General features: G+C 39.6%; 1 protein-coding gene across 3 annotated transcripts in view; it reads right to left on the bottom strand.

Annotated features, from left to right (window-relative positions):
- zgc:92275 (cholesterol 7-desaturase nvd) overlaps nucleotides 1-17424 on the bottom strand; it is a 45760-nt gene that overhangs the window by 28330 nt on the left and 6 nt on the right. For 2 of the 3 annotated variants that reach the window (XR_009061158.1, XM_057819576.1), the window contains exons 1-2: nucleotides 16928-17424; nucleotides 13997-14389 (exon numbers count right to left, since the gene is read on the bottom strand). The exon at nucleotides 16928-17424 is cut by the window's right edge and continues 6 nt beyond it. Coding sequence is in view for 2 of the 3 variants with exons in the window: in XM_057819576.1 (XP_057675559.1) it covers nucleotides 13997-14389; nucleotides 16928-16994 (460 nt within the window). In the remaining variant the exon portion in view is untranslated. Of the gene's footprint in view, nucleotides 1-12476; nucleotides 14390-16927 lie in introns of those variants that run through there. The other variant, XM_057819574.1, reaches the window with a different exon arrangement.

Here is a 17424-nt window from a genome sequence, read left to right as displayed (position 1 = left end):
AAGTAGAGCCAGGGGATATTTTTTTTTAGAGTGTATTTCAGGTCATTAAAAAAACAATTGTTAAATATTAGCAATTATTTTCAAATTTTTGTTTTAAATATATATCATTATTGTATTTTTATATTATCGCAATATAATTATAAATAATGCTCATAAAAACTAAATGAATTAAATTAAATTGGGTTCACTGTTTCGGCTCCGAGTAAAACTAAATTAGATTCTTTGCTTTTAAGTACAGTTGTACCTACCTCTACATACGAATTTAATTAGTTTCAGGACCTGTTTGTAAGTTGAAATGGTCGTATGTCAAGTGGGATTTTCCCATAAGAATACATTATAATTCGATTAATTTGTTCCAAAACCAAAAAGCCTACGGTAAATCCTTCTTAATACTACAGGTACGATTACTAATAGCAATTACACATAGAAAAACATATACATTATGAACACAAATCGGAATAATCATAACATGATACAGGTAATAATAATAATCAAAATCTACGCCAAGCCACATGTATCTGCAAATTTTGGTAAGTTTTCGAGCATGTTAAGGCCTCCAAATTGTCCAGCTCTCGCATCACTAGATGCTCGAGCCCGATAAATTAATGTAACGAATGAGGTTCTAAAGTGGCAGTTGTGTTTTGCATGCTTCTCCGTGTGACTGACGAGAGGAAGAGTGGTTGGAAGAGTGGAAAAGTTTTTACTTTCTCTTTACATGTTCTGTTGCTGTTGGCAGGGATGGGGGGGGGTCGGTGAGGCACGTTGTCTAGCCAGTTCACTCACATGCCCATCACGCTCATATTTTTCTATTATTTCCTTCTTATTTCAATGGAAAGCGTCACCTTTTTCATTTTTTGATAACCTGCAATTACCTTGTAGGCACCCATGTTGATTTGTATTTGTATCACAAGAAAATCCACCGTGCGCCAGTCTTGGGGGAAAAAACAATGAAATTGCAACGCCGTCATAAATCGTATTTCGAGTATGTCGTCATATGTCGAAACAAATGACCATTGACGAGTCAAATTTTACATCGGATGTCAAAAGGATCGTATGTCGGTGCAATCGTATCGAGGTACCACTGTATTTGAATCCATTCATCCATCCTTTGAATGCCATCGGTGGCAATAGGTGACCAGTTAATTTAAACTGAGAGGCCTGGCTGTGAATGTTGTTGTTTCAGAGCGTCTGTTCATTCGTCCCTCCCAGTCAAAATGGATTGGACGTCTAGCACTGTCAATGGCAGCCAATGAGTTAAATGAGTTGCAAATGCATTTTGCAGAGTAAGCTGCATGGATCCCCATGACCATACCATTTACAGCAGATCTAGATGTTAAATAATAATAATTTTGTTCTATAACCTCTATGTTGCCATGTTGAAGAGTTCTGAGTCCAGTCAAAACATTTCATGATACTTTTTTGTCTCTTTGTCTTGAATGCATTGTCAGTGTGATGCCTGGCAACAACCAGAGCAAAGCCTGTATCCACAACAATAGATTCCATCAACTACTGAAGGTAAACAATCGCTTGCCATAAAGTCAGGTGTAGTAAAACTGTTTAATTAGAGGATTTGACCTGCAATTAGACTTAATTTGTTCACACATATAATTGTAAAAATAATAGTATGATATCTTAATTGTCCAGCAATAATGTCTTGTATCCTGACTGATTCCTACTATTCATTATCTCATCGTTTTCTCAATTCAACTCTTAAACATTAATTCATGTAATTCTGAAAATGTACAAAATCCTTAGTTTATTACTTTATCCATTCATGCAAATTAAAATAATAATTTTTAATAAGGCTGTAGCAGCAATTTCATGGGGAGCGGAATGTCAAGTAAAGGAATTACTCAATTTTTGTATCGTCATCAAAGTGGCAACACTCGCACAGGCTTGCCCAAACTAATTTGGAATGCTTCTGGATAAATTCATAGGAAGGAAGTATTATTCATGTTCTGAAGAACTTTTACAGTTTTATGGTATGGAAACATATCCTTGGGGGAGGCCACGGTGAGCGTTACAGCATCTGTCACTTTCAGTCAATTTCACCATCCTCAAATCAGTAGTACAGATAACCTTCCCAACAGCAATATTATACAGTATGCACATGAATATTATGAGATTATTGAGGTTATTTAACGCAGTTTAGCCCTTTTACATACTGTCATATCTCATAGTACTGACACAAAATGAGTATGTCAATTTGATCTTGAACAGCAAAACCTGTTTAACCAACACAACAAATACACAAACAGCAGCGAAACTACCTATAGTTTTAAAGAGCATACGACAGGAGAAAAAGTCTTAAAAAGCATTAGTATGTGAATTACAATCATATTTTGAGACGATTCGACTATATACAACAATTTAGCAAAGCGCAGATGAAGAGAAATTAGTCTTTTAATCTGCCGGTTAGCCACGCCTACTATTACAGGGCTCAAGCGTCCCCATCCGGTGGATGACGTCAGCGGGAGACTGGGCTCATCGGTTTTACTATACAGCCCATCGAGGGGGACTTATTCAGAACGAGGAAAACGCGACGAAGAGAGCTGCAAAATGTCATTGTTTCAGTCTCTCTACTCCAATATTTTTACAGGATATTCTTTTTATCCAAGTATTTTTCCCCAATAGCTAAATAAATGGCTTGAGAAGGACCAGTCAGCCCGTCGAGGGGGAACTATTCACAACGAATCTCTGCTAAACCTTCTGAAAAAATTGCTGAGGAGTCAAAAGTTCAGTTCAGGCCTTCATTAAAGTGCGTACGACAGGATTAAAAAAACGTCTTAAATAGCATTATTATGTGAACGAGACGATTTCAAGACGATTCGACTATATACAACAATTTGGCAAAGCGCAGATGACGATAAAATAATTAGTCTTTTAATCCGTTGTTTAGCCACGCCTACTATTATAGGGCTCTAGTGTCCCAAACAGGAGGATGACATCGGCAGGGTCATGGTTTCATCTGATATAGAATTCAGCTCATTGAGGGGGAATTATTCAGAATGAGGAAAATGCAACAAAGAGATCTGCAAAATGTCATTGTTTCTGTCTCTTTACTTCAACATTTTTACAGGATATTCTTTTTAACCAAGTATTTTCCCCAACTGCTAAATAAATGGCAATAAGTCTTGTGCTAAATGGAATATGAAATAATAAAAATGCACTTATTCAGGACGACATGGCAAAATTACTCCATAATGGTCAAAACTGTCGACTTCACCTTTACTGTCGCACCTCCCGAACGATATTTTATGACACCTAAATCGGACATATGTCATTTCCCTTCCCTGGCTTCGGAGAATGTAAACAAACCAAGAGGCGTGACAGCTAGCCGACATGCTAACCCAAACCGAGTGATGTTTCGAAGTCTTCGAAGCGGAAAATCACACATAACTAGCCCGGATTATTTGACATGACGACTGGGTTGTCGATTGTTTTTGTGGATCGGCAAACCGCCCAGCGGAGAGCAATTTACAGCTCGTTCCCCGGAGGAGGGCGGCTGCAGTTGTTGTGCAGCTAACGTGCAGCTAATGTGCATGAGGAGAGCTTTTTACATGCCTATCAATGATCAAACATAAGTATTCCTTTACTTAAAGAAAGTGTGTAGTGTTTACTTTGTAATCGCTGTATTCGTATTTGACATAATACAAAACAAGATGTTTACTCACTTTCTCCTAAGTCCAATGGTCCCACAGCAGTAGGGCTTGTTTTGGCCAATATCAACGGTGAATGGGAACCTTTTGAAACTCCAAAAAGGCGCACATGCCTCTCCCTCATACAGCAAGATTTTTCTGCAGCCGTTTGGCTGGCGTGATGCGAAAAATAAACATATTAATCAGAAAAATCAGATGAATCCTTAGTCCTCATACACAACAGTACGGCTGTACAGTGAAGAGGACGCCTTCATCCGTACACGTCACAGCGCCCTCCTCCTCAATGCAAGACTGAAGCCGGAAGTCACTCATTTTCATGGCGCGGGATTCAAACACTAAATAAATATAGCGATCGCTTCCACACACATCCAAGCGGTCCATATCATTCAGGAGCCTAAAATACCGCTTGTATTATGAAATAAACATGCTTTTTCGTGTCACATGCACTTTAAGGCATACACACTTCACCACTTTTTTGTTAAATTATTTACTTAATAACTGACAATATTTAAAATTAGAAAGACATAGGGGAAAAATCTATATAAGCATAGGTGGGAAACACTGGTTGAGTTGATTTTAATAACAGATATGGATGCTTGAGTTTAAATTATCTGTTCAACAATTCAGTTTATGTTAGCGAATCTGGTAATTTACAAGTGAGGATGCCAAACTCAACACTACCTCCTTTGCAACCTTGTGATGATTCATGTGAAGAGCGCAAGGACAGAGGGTCACGCCACTTCTGAAATTACTTTCTTAAATAGAGCCTCTTTTCCCACAGAAAAGGTCTATGGAGGACAATAAAGCAATCTCAGTATACTGTATGTTGACATTTCTGAGTTATCTCATTCGTACCGATTCGGCACTAAAAGACACCATAAGTAAGTAATATGAAATAACATGCTGATGCTGTGCAAAATGTACTTTCCAAAATTTAGTTTCCAACCACTGGCAGCCATACACAAGATGGCATCCAGCTACTCAAACCGCCGTAAAAACTGGAGCACTTGTCGCGCTTACCAAGGTGTCTATAATCGTGTGACGTTTATTCATCCTCCAGCTGTAAATTTATATGAGTTTATCACTAATAGACATCCAGTCAATTTGATGTTAGAAGAAATGGCAGCCAATGAGCGAATTATTGTCATCAGCCAAAAAAATTGTATCAGTGCAGCAGTAATTTTTGGTTCGAACGGCTTGATAAGACCTCCACCACTCCAAGTTTCGAATTTAAGCTTAATTAATGTGAGCTTGTAACTTTCAACATATCTATTTCATAACTCAGATCCTCCGCTGGACACTGGTAGTTTGGAATAGTAAGAGCTGTCATAAATTGGGATTTCCCCGATCTGTTCACTTGACTGGAAACATGGCCGATCTCACCATTTTTCAGATGATCGGAATCGGAAGTATCACCTCCAGTTTGCAATGATGTGGGGTTATTTTGCACTGAGCATGCTAGCAGTGCTCACTGGTTTACTGATGGAGGAAGTCGGCGTGATGTCACGATGACGTCACCTCGCTTAGCAACGTGTCGCCATTTTGTGAAGGGGGTACGCACAGCTTAACATTCCATAGACAGACGTCTGAAATTCATATATTTCAGGTGTGTTTTGCGTCTTTTTTCCCAAAAACGTCTTAAACGTGGCTTACTATTATCACGAGTCACTGCCGACAGACGCAAGGAGGCGATGCAATTTAAAATTAGCGTTTATTGGCGTACAAAGCTGCCGATACAAAGTCGCAGCTGATAGCTGGATAAACAAAGGAATGGCCTGCAGTGGAGTTCGGAAACATCCACAACTACCTCATAAAGTCACCCAGTAAGTTGACCTTTATCATTTACGTGGAATATGTACTGTGTGGAACTGAGAAAATTGGTAGTATGTACGAAGTGATTATTTCTGTCGTTACCGGTAATTAGCCTCCAAGCTATATTTAGCCGTCAACACGTCACGGCAAAAAAAAACAAAAACATTCCCACCAGGCCAATAATATACCGATTGACTAATCAGAGCAGTTCACAGCAAAAGAAAAAAAACGCTTTGCGAGTTGCCGGTTAAGGTAAAAATAAACCACTGCCTAGTCCAGTACTTCTCAAATAGTGGGGCGCGCCCCCCTGGGGGGGCGCAGAGCAATGCCAGGGGGGGCGCATGTGACCTCGGGGAACATGTTTTATGTGTTTTTTTTGGGTTTTTTTGCCGTACTGGAATAAAGTGTACTTGCACATCCACTCAGTAGGTGGCAGTGGCGCTCTCATTTTCAGAGTGCGCGCAGTATTTTTGAACTAAGGAAGAGCACTCAGCACACACAGACAACAGATATGAAGAGCAGTGTGCCACCGCCCTTTTCGAAAGCAGTTTTCCGACCGGACTCACTCACGCAGCGACCCACTGTCTTGTCCGGTTCTCACGTCGCCGCCCGAGAAGTGCCATTTTCGGCTTGGGATCGTCACGACGACTGCCCTCACCTACGGTTCTACCTCGGCCGCCGTGAATGCGCTTTTTTCGTGCCGTTTGCCTTTTAGCTTTGACTTTTAATACAGTGGGTGATGATGAAAGACCACTGTTTACTGTGTCTAAAAATAATTATAGCAGACAGCAAGAAGCCAAATCAATCATTGTTAAGCCGCTTGATTTTTTCAGTGAAAACGTGCCGTATATTGCCGACAATCGTCCTGCTTTGTCAGTGTTATATCAGTAAGCCAGTGAGCATTGTTAGCATGCTAATTGAAAAATAACTCCACATCATTGCAAAGGAGGTAAATAATGTGAGCAGCAAAAAATAAAAACTGTCCTGTCCAAGGACACTTTTTTCCCCCCTTTTATTCAGATTTGTTTTTTCGGTCAAATTTTTTGGCACATTGTCCTCGTGAGTGAATGTTTCTAATCAATTTTAATTTGGTATTATTTACTGATTTTATTACATTTTATTTTTCTGTATCAAATGGTCAAAAATGTACCTTGAGTGTATTTTTTAGTTTGGATGTGAATTTTTTTTTTTAATTCAGGCAAATTGATGCACATCAAGTCTTCTCGGTTACAAACAAAACAATGTTTATAATAAAGTTATACTTTATTATAAGTTGATCTATGTTACTTTTTTTCTTTATTAGAAAAAAAGGACACAATGTTAGGCAGATGCGTATTTATAATAGTAATTTTATAGACAAATGATACTATTTACAGTGGCGGCAGAGAGTTTGGGGGGGCGCGAAACATTTACGTCTTCCTTGGGGGGGGGGCGTGACAGAAAATAATTGAGAAGCACTGGCCTAGTCTATTGAATCGTAGCAGCAAATTGAGGCAAAATATAATCTATTTAACTCACCAGTAATAAAATGTCGGCTGCAAACGTAAATGTGCTTGGATTTAGGTTCCCACAGGCGAAAGTAGTCCAAGGAACAGTCTTCTTTTACTGTTCCTCGATTAATTGCGCTCAGCCATTTGTTACTCCTTTTTTTCTCACGTGGAAGAATGAAGAACTTCAAATGCGGCTCCGAACTCTTCCTTGTGTGACAACCCGCAACACAGCAACTTTTAGCCATTCCGACAGAAAAAAAGACGGCAAATAAGACGAAAGTTCAATGCGTTTCTATTATAAGTGACTGGTCTTTTACCCCATTGTCAATATGGCGACGCTTTTTTGTGGCTGGTGACTTCATTAAATGCCCGGATGTCCGTCAGCCTCTATATAACACTGACAAAGCGGGACGATTGTTGGCAATATTCGGCACGTTTTCGCTGAAAAACAACCAAGCGGCTTATCAATGAGATTGGGGTCTAATGTGTTTAAGTGGTGTCTTAATTGATTTGGCTTCCGGCTGTCCGCTATAATCATTTTTAGACACAGTAAACAGTGGTCTTTCCTCGTTTACCACTGTATTATATGTCAAAGCCAAAAGGCAAACGGCCCGAAAAAAGCGCATTCTCGGCGGCCGAGGGAGAACCGTAGGTGAGGGCGGTCGTCGTGACGATCCCAAGCCGAAAATGCCACTTCTCGGGCGGACACGTGAGAACCGGAGAAGACAATGGGTCGCTGCGTGAATCCGGCCGGAAAATGGCTTTCGAAAACGGCGCACAGCTCTCCAGCTCTTCATGAGTCTCCTCTGTGTGCTGAGTGCTCTTGCTTACTTCAAAAATACTGCGCGCACTTTGAAAATGAGAGCGCTACTGCCATCCACTGAGTGGATGTGCAAGTACACTTTATTCTAGTATGGCAAAAAAAAAAAAAAAAGCATGTTCCCCGAGGTCACACGCGCCACCCCTGGCATCGCTCTGCACCCCACTGTTTGAGAAGTACTGACCTAAAGATTGAATTTTTCTTTTCACGCCAGCCAACGGTAGCGACTGAACGCATCGACCGCAGTTTCCTGTCATCATAATACATTTTTGGATAATTTTATTCCATTGGCTGATCATTTAAAAATTGAATATTTCTCACCAGGTAATAAACGGTCTCCTGTGCTGATGACACCCAGACTTCCCACACAGTAGCCCACTGACACTACAATAACATTGCATTCATCTGAAATTTCCTTGCCACTATACTGATAGCTATTGAGGAAAATTGGCAGTCTTCAATTCCAAAAGTTGGAAGTCTGGACTCTGGAAAATGCTCAAATGTAGACATCTTGGCAAACTATGTTTCCTTAAGAATACCCTCCATTTTAAATGTGGCTTTTTCAAACAGTTTTGATACAGATTTAAGTACAGCTTTCAGTGCCAATGATAACATCAAACACACCGTACCAAGCAAGGTGAGGCTTGGGTTTCTCAAAGGTTTCCGGTTTCGCAGCAAAAGGAATTCCTTTGAACGCTCCATAGAGCGGGAGGTTCCGACAGGAATATGTTGTACTCTAACAAGTTCTGTCAGTACCACACCCGGATACACACTTAAAAAATACATGTGAGGACAGAGAATGTAAACATGCATGGAAAACATTGTTTTAACTCTGACGCATTCCTAAACACAGAACTAAAATTCTGATTCCACTTTGTGGTGGGTACCAAAACATTGCTAAAAATCCTGTTCACGCTCAGCTATTTTGTCCTTTTCTCATTCTCCTCAATTTACCAAATCTGTTCATTCAAAAATACGACATCATTCAAATCATGTAAAGTGATGGAATTTTTCCATTTGGTGCTTTTATCTTGTTTCACAGGTGACCATGCCTCCTCCTCCTCCAGAAAAGAATAATAATAATAAACAAATAATACAGTGTCATCTTGTCAGCTTCACACTCTAAATCTCATTGTAAAGTTAACAAGTCAATAAGCCTGTTCAACTCCTAACATTTATGTGTGCAAACATGCGTATAGAAGAAGTAGCAACTAAAAAAATACAGTTTCGGGAGAAATTGCGTGGGGCTGCTTTACTCTCTTATGGGTCACTTCTTGTAAATTTGTGGACACGCTCTATTGATTTTAGGACAGTTTTGGTTCACTTCCTAGCCATCTCATTGCCTGTCATTGAACATTTGTTCATTCGGCCCTCTGACTCTAAAGCAGGGGTGTCCAAACTTTTTGCAAAGGGGGCCAGAATCGGTGTGGTAAAAATGTGGGGGGCCGACCTTGGCTGACATCCTTTACGTAGAACAATATATTTATGCAAATTTTAGCGAGCCATTCTGTGTGTCACATTTGCTTTATTTAAAAAAAAAAATTTTTTTAATTAATAATTTCCACAAAATCTTGCAAATAGCCTTTGTGGCGTTCTCTTTTATCTCTTGGGCTCTTGCGAAATACTGTTGCTGTAAAATTAAACTATCTTTAAATTGCTTCAATTTCTCGCTACGTTTCCCTGTAATCTTGTCGTACATGTCAGCTTGTCTTGTTTAGTAATATCGACTCACATCGAACTCTTTAAAAACAGCGACTGTCTCTTTGCAAATGAGGCAGTTTTTGCGTATTTTAGTGAAGAAATAGTCCAATTTCCACCTATCCTTGAAGCGTCGGCTGTCACAGTCAACTTTTTTTTTTTGTTGTTGATTGTCGCCATTTTAGAAAATTGGGAGTAAAGGGTCACGTGGGGTAATGTTGCTTAGAGTGCTGCTGCCTTTTAGTGGGTAAATGAGGAGCAGCATTTAGTGTGTAAGCTACTTCATATGCTGGTAGCAGTACCGCTGACCAATTTATTAGGTCTGTGTGCGGGCATTATCGATTTTATGACACAGGCTGGGGGCCGGATGAAATTTGACCATGGGCCGCATTTGGCCCCCGGGCCGCACTTTGGACATGGATGCTCTAGAGGAATTGGAGGTCTGGCGCTGACAAAAGCACTGGAAGACAAGCATTCAAAGCCAATTATTGCAGTTTAAACTAATTGCATGTCTCGCGTTGACAATCATTTCATAGTCACTTTCTATTATTTTGGACCACTTTCTAGGAAGTTTTTTTCCCCCTCAAAAATGATGACCACCAAATGGAGATTATTTTGCAGGTCTGAATTGAAAATCAATAGGAACGAATGAAGGTTTTTTTTTTTTTTTTTTTTTTTTTTTTTTTTTTGTAGGAGATGAATATGCCATTAGAAATGAATGAGGCTATTGAAAATGGAGTAGGCACAACTTATTTAAGTTTTTTTTCAAGAAACCTCCTGACAGATTTGTGCGCTTTGATTTTGTGAATAGAATAAAAACTCTAGCACAAGTTGCATTTTTAAAGTTCATTAATTCATTTCCCATGTCGCTTTTCCTCACAAGGGTTGCGGAAGTGCTAGACAGTCCTATCCCAGCTTATAACTACTGGCAGTAGGCAAGGTTCACCCTGAATTGGTTGCCAGCCAATTGCAGGGCACAATGAGACATACAGTGTATCACAAAAGTGAGTACACCCCTCGCATTTCTGCAGATATTTAAGTATATCTTTTCATGGGGCAACACTGACAACATGACACTTTGACACAATGAAAAGTAGTCTGTGTGCAGCTTACATAATAAGAGTTAATTTATTTTCCTCACAAAATAACTCAAAATATAGCCATTAATATCCAAACCCCTGGCAACAAAAGTGCGTACACCCCTTTGAAAAAACGTACATCCCTAAATGTCAAAATTGAGTACTGCTTGTCATTTTCCCTCCAAAATGTCATGTGACTCGTTACAGGAGTGCTGTCAGCATTGCTGCAGAGATTGAAGAGGTGGGGGGTCAGCCTGTTAGTGCTCAGACCATACGCCGCACTCTACATCAATTTGGTGTGCATGGCTGTCACCCCAGGAGGAAGCCTCTTCCGAAGACTGTACACAAGAAAGCCCGCCCGTCTCATCAGACCATAGGACATGGTTTCAGCAATCCATGTGCTTTGTTGACATGTCTTCAGCAAACTGTTTGTGGCCTCTCTTGTGTACCGTCTTCAGAAGATGCTTCCTCCTGGGGTGACAGCCATGCACACCTTGCCTGGCACGGCCAGACTGTTCTCCCTGTATTTTTCCAAACACTGTGAGAATAGTCTGGGACCCAGCCCATTAACAGCCTCTCGAGCACGGACAAAATCAACCGTCCAATCAGATTTGTTCATTTGCGTGACGTGATCTTAACGAGCAACGTCACTCTTCCGCGTCGGAAGTCGTCTCCAAAACAACACAGATGGTGAATAGGAAAGCCGAGAATATGTTCCAATCCATGGTAAAATTAGTTTTAACCCTTTAATGCCTGCAATATGAAGCAATTGTCAGAGAATTACAAAATTTGAAAAATAAGGTCCTAATGAAACCTTTTTTTCTTTCAAATTTGTAAAAAGAAAAGTCAAAATGAATATGTCTAATAAGCACTGTAATATCTATAACCCTTACTAAATACTGTTTCTTTTTCTAATGGAACCTGCAGATGCATGTGTTGACTTGCATCCATCATTTTTTTTTTCCCCCAAAAAAATGTCAAAATTCTGAATTAGTCTCAAAATCATGAAATTTTAGGTGTATCAAATGTGATACATTTGGCAATAAATGGATAAATTACCAAAAACACATCGACTCAGAGTCACTGGCAACAGTCTGTCTCGCGCTAGCCATGCTGAATAAACTCCGCTCTCCTCGTATGTTTACTTCCGCGCGCAAGTCCCTCGTCCTGCCCTCGTCGCTGTACTAACGTCACGTCCGCCCGTCGCTGATTGGTCCACTCCGCTGTCTGTTTGCTGTGGCTTGCTCCACCCTGGAAATTGTATTCGCTGAATGGTGGCCAGACTCAATAGCTGGAACAGTGGTGAGTCTGGTGTACCAGGCTAATGCACACCAATTTGATGTACAGTGTGGCGTATGGTCTAAGAACTAACAGGCTGACCCCCCACCTCTACAATCTCTGCAGCAATGCTGACAGCACTCCTGTAACGAGTCACATGACATATTGGGGGAAAAATGACAAGCAGTACTCAATTTGGCCATTTATGGCTGTACTTTTTTTTTAAAGGGGTGTACTCACTTTTGTTGGCAGAGGTTTGGATATTAATGGCCATATTTTGAGTTATTTTGAGGGGGAAATAAATTAACTCTATTAAATCAGCTGCACTATACTTTTCATTGTGTCAAAGTGTAATTTTGTCAATGTTGTCCCATGAAAAGATATAAATATCTGCAGAAATGCGAAGGGTGCACTTACTTTTGTGATACACTGTATAACCATTCATGCACACACTCATACTACTCCAGACAATTTAGAGTGGTCAATCAACTTACCACGCATGTTTTTGGGATGTAGGAGAAAACCGCCACGCATGTTTTTGGGATGTTGGAGAAAACCGGAGTCCCCCCCCCCCCCCCCCCCCAAAAAAAAAACTTCCGTTCAAGACTAGTAGTGAACAAAATTGAGTTTTTCCCCCGCTGAATAATTGGCTTTAAGTATATAAGTTGTGATCCGCTGTTTATTTAACCTGACTCATAATGTAGCAATACACATTGACATCACCTTTGAAGCTGATCATTTGCCAGATTTTTTTTTCTAGGTAAGGCATTTAAGAACAGATTCTCATTTACAATGCGGGATGATAAAAGAAAAGAAAAAAAGAAAAAAGATATATAAAGATAATATATTACATTGAAAATTTTTATTTAAGATCACATGCAGTTTGCTCAGACTACAGCAAGCAACCATTTGCTAATTTGATATGCACATCATTAAAAAAAATGGACCAAATGGATATAATTCTAGTTGGTAAGTGTTGCAAACATTTAAACACAAGTGCAATCTTTCAACCCACAGGAAGCAGTCTGAGCAGTTAAGTTTACTCTCACGTGCGTGCGTTAAGTGTCTTGTTAAGCTTCCTTTTTTATACAATCTTTGACCAAATTCAGAGCAGACAGAATGTTTCTTGTCAGTGTGTTTGATTTTGTGCGTGTATTTTTAAGCTTGCTTCGTCAGAGAAACTTTGATCACAATCTGAACAGGCAAAAGCCTTCTCGCTACTGTGTGTTTTTATGTGTACTTCTAAGCTTCTTTTATGAGAGAAACTTTGGTCACAAACCGGACAGGCAAAATCTTTCTCCGCTGTGTGAGTTATTGTGTGTCTTTTTAAGGTTCCTCTTTGAGAGAATCTGTGGCCGCAAATTGTGCAGGGAAAAGGTTTCTCTCCAGTATGTATTCGTATATGTGTTTTTAAACTTTCCTTTTTAGAGAATTTTTGACCACACTCTGAGCAGACAAAAGGTTTCTCTCCAGTGTGCTTTCTCATGTGCATTGTTAAGCTTCCCTTTTGAGTGAAACTTTGACCACAAATTGTGCAGACAAAAGGTTTCCCTCCGGTGTGTGTTCTAATGTGTACGTTTAAGCTTCCCTTAACAGAGAATTTTTGACTACAGTAAGAGCACGCAAAAGGTTTCTCCCCCGTATGCATTCTTGTGTGTGTATTTAAGCTTCCCTTTTGAGAGAATCTTTGGCCACAATCTGAACAGGCAAAAGGTTTCTCTCCAGTGTGTGTTCTTGTGTGCGTTTTTAAGCTTCCTCTTTCGGAGAATCTTTGCCCACAAACCGAGCAACAAAAAGGTTTTTCGCCTGTGTGCGTTCTTAAGTGTGCTTTTAAGTTCCCCTTTATAAAAAATCTTTGATCGCAAAGTTGGCAGGCAAAATGTTTCTCACCAGTATGTCTTTTTGAGTGTAATTTTAAATATCTTTTATTGGAGAATGTTTTACCGCAAACTGAGCAAACAAAAGGTTTTGTGCCTGTGTGCGTGCTAATGTGTGTCTTTAAGTTTCCTTTAAGAGCGAATCTTTGACCACAAACTGAGCAGGAAAAGGGTTTCTCACCAGTGTGGCTGATCATGTGTATTTTCAAACTAGACTTGCAGCTCAATTTTTTCCCACAATGAGAGCATTTACATTTTTTGTCAGTGTAACATGTCGCATCACCTTCAGATTGCTCCTCATCATCATCAGTGTGAGGAGAATGTGACTCTGCGTCATTATCATCTGATATTGGAGCTAAGAGGCCATCTTCTTGTGAATCTTTACAATGGTCTTTCTCGCCTTCTGTTGTTATGTGTTGACTTGAGCTGCTGCTCTCCTCACTCGGACAATCTTCATCTACCAACTTGGTGACAATCTCTTCCATCTCTTCTTCCTTTATGTCTGAAAGCATTAGCTCCTCCTCTTTATTGTAGAAGGGCAGGGGCTCCTCTTCCTCTTTAACAGAGCTGGTGTCCACCTCTTCTTTGATGTGGGGAGTGTCTTTATCCTCCACTTCCACTTTAATGAGGGTGAGCTCTGTCTCTTGACGCTCAGGACAAAGATCATCATTGACATCTACAAGACACAAAATAAACTCTCATGGTCCAAATGTCAATTATTAGCAAATCTCATGTTTCTCTTTGTTAGTTTCCATCATATTAAAAAGTATTACAATAGAATATTGTAGATGGAATTCATGACCCATGTATCAATAATTGTTGTGTCGCCCTTTTGTGAGATAATCATTATTGTGAGTCTGGTATGGCAATTCATATCGTATATGAAGGTACCCAGAAGTTCCCACCCAGAGTGGGAGTGTGCACAGATATGCTGCTGCTTGTCACAACTTCAGAGAAAACTGAGTGGATTTCACTAGATGTACTCAGGGGTGAAAGTGGTATGAAATTCGGGGGCGGAACAGTGCTTTGATCCCGAAAATATGTCGGCAACTGTCTAAAAACTGCAACACATGCATCTCCAAGAAGAAATTAATCTACTAATGTCAGATTTACATATACAAGTGTTAACAACAAGCCTAATAAACTAAAGTGCTTGCGTAGCGTGATCCGTTTCTACCGATATTTATTATTTACACAGAGTTCTCCCAGCGTGTGTTTGTATACGAGTCTGACAAGACAGTCGACTCTTGTCAATGTGCACATGCGGTCAGCAAACCACCCTGCCTGGAATCCAATTGTCTGTTCAAGTGGCTGACATACTGACATGTGATCAGCATGAATGATTAGCTCTGATTGGTTCAAATGCACGTGTTTCTGGGACAGAAAAAGAAGAAGAAAAAGAACAAGCTTGTTGAATTAATGAGAGTTAAAAATAAATAAATAAATAAATAAATAAAGGCTATTCAATGGAAAATTGATCAGATCTTCTATAGAAAAGGAAGAGATGAAAAGGCTTGTTTTATTTTATTTGCTCACAAGGGGATGTTCAAAACATCTATCTTGTTATAATGCCTGACTCCAGGAATAATGAACTGAAAATCTTACATTTGAAAGCTTTATGTTGTCCTTGAACATAATTTTTTAAAAATCTTTTTTTTTCAATTTGTATTTATGTTGATTTCTATCTTGAATAAAACATTAAGCAGTTCATGCAGTGAGACTGAACACAATAAGGTTTTAAACATTGTTTTTTTTTTCACTCCAGTGATGTTCAGAAATGCTTGTCTCAAAAGTGGTACATCTAGCAATATAGTTAATGTGCACTTTGGACTTATTTTTGTTCATTTACATATGTTGGCTACTTAATTATTTCTTTATACAGTGGTATCTCGACATACCATCGTTTTGACACACGATGTTTTCGACATTCGATGTAAAATTTTGATTCGCCATTTGTTTCTACATCCGAGGACATGCTCGTTATACGACGATATGACAGCGCCACAGACGGACGCACAGCGGATTTTATGGTGAGAGAAATCAACACAGGTTTCAAAAAGGTTGGTACAGGTGATGAAACAGGCAAAAAGTTGACGCTTACCATTAAAATGAAGATGCAAATGATAGAAATATATGAGCGTGGCATGCGCATCAGTGAACTGGCTCAACAATACAGCCGTAGAATGTCTAGGATCTGCACGGTCCTCCTCCGACCACCGTTTGTCAGTCTTCCAAGTTAAGGTAACAATTATTATTGTGGTAACGTCACCAAAAAAATCGCCAGCTTCTTCAGGTTTTTATCATTTATTTCAGAACTTGTCCAACAACATAAATTACGAATTAACTTCGTATGTAGAGGTACCAATGTAACATTTAAAAAAAGTCAATTTTTGCGTTATCTTCAAAAATATATTCCATTTCACTGTGCATAATGTAGGTCATTTGCACATATTTTTGTTGTTACTTTTTTTTTTTAACTAATTTATAAGTCAATGTTTACAACATCTTTAATTTTAATGCACTGTACATCCTATGTTTTTAAGGAGTTAAAATTGAGGTTTTGCATTTAGATGTGAGGAATCGAGGGAAAATAAAAAAATTAGGAAATGGAGGTTCAGGTTATTGTATGGTGTTTTTGTTAACTGTTATTTTGCACATAATTGAAAAAAATGTTTTCAATGAAAATCAGTTTCCCATTTATGCCTTGTCACAGTTAGTGTATTGCAGTAGCCTAATGCATGTGCAAAACTTGTGTTTGTAGTTATAAGTGCCAGAAGTCGTTTTCTTTGCATTGCTGTTTTTAGGTGGTTTAGGTTTAAGGTGCCCCACCCAAAAAATAAAAATAACATCTGTCTCCGTAGTGACCTTTGTGTCAGGGAGTTCCGGCAGAAATTCTAGCCACTTTCACCCCTGGATGTAACTTCCTTTAATATTTTTGCGAGTGCAAAAGTACAGATTTTGATTCCCAAATTGCAAGTGACGAGCTCAGACGTCAGCTGACCCAATCTTTCCCATAGCTCCAGCTGGATAAATGTGAGTACAGACTCATGTGGATGCCTAGCTAGCATTGGCGCTAAGCGGATGTTAGCCACACACATAGTATGTGACGTACAAGAGAGGAGGCACATTAAATTTAAAGCAGACAATGTAAGAACGACGATGGAACGTTGTTCAAATGAACGACTACTTCCTAGGAAAGTGAAAACGAACAAACCTGGACTCTGAAGGCCAAGTCGTTGCTTGTTGTCCTCTTTTACACCAAAAAGTTCCTCTTCGTGCATTAAGACTGTTGGTCTTGCTCGCAGTCTGCTTAGCGTTACGCTAATCACAAAAGACAGTCTTTATCCACTAACTCGGATATGCTAAGTCGGCCGAGAAGTTTTAACGTTCACCGAGATGATTTAGAATTGGAAAAGAAAAACCGAAAACACCGAATGGTGTTTTTGTACTAGAAAGTAGTGCAAGCTGTCCTGTGACCTGTATCGATGCTTCGGTATGTTTAGGACGGCTATTTCAAAAAGGTTTATTGAAGCTTTTTTCCGGAAAACTGCATCGCTACCCGTATTGTTTCCGTAAGCATTTTTGTACGCATGCGCATCTGGTCGACCATCTTCTTCGTGTGCGGTTTTATTACGGTTTGCGAGAAACATTTCAGGTACATTACCGCCACTAAACGGCAGAAACTGGCAAACCTACAAATCATTCATCCCC

Source organism: Corythoichthys intestinalis, chromosome 17 (assembly GCF_030265065.1).
Source record: "Corythoichthys intestinalis isolate RoL2023-P3 chromosome 17, ASM3026506v1, whole genome shotgun sequence".
Lineage (NCBI taxonomy): Eukaryota > Metazoa > Chordata > Actinopteri > Syngnathiformes > Syngnathidae > Corythoichthys > Corythoichthys intestinalis.
Note: the sequence above shows the minus strand (reverse complement) of the source record. Positions and strands in the feature narration are given on the sequence as shown.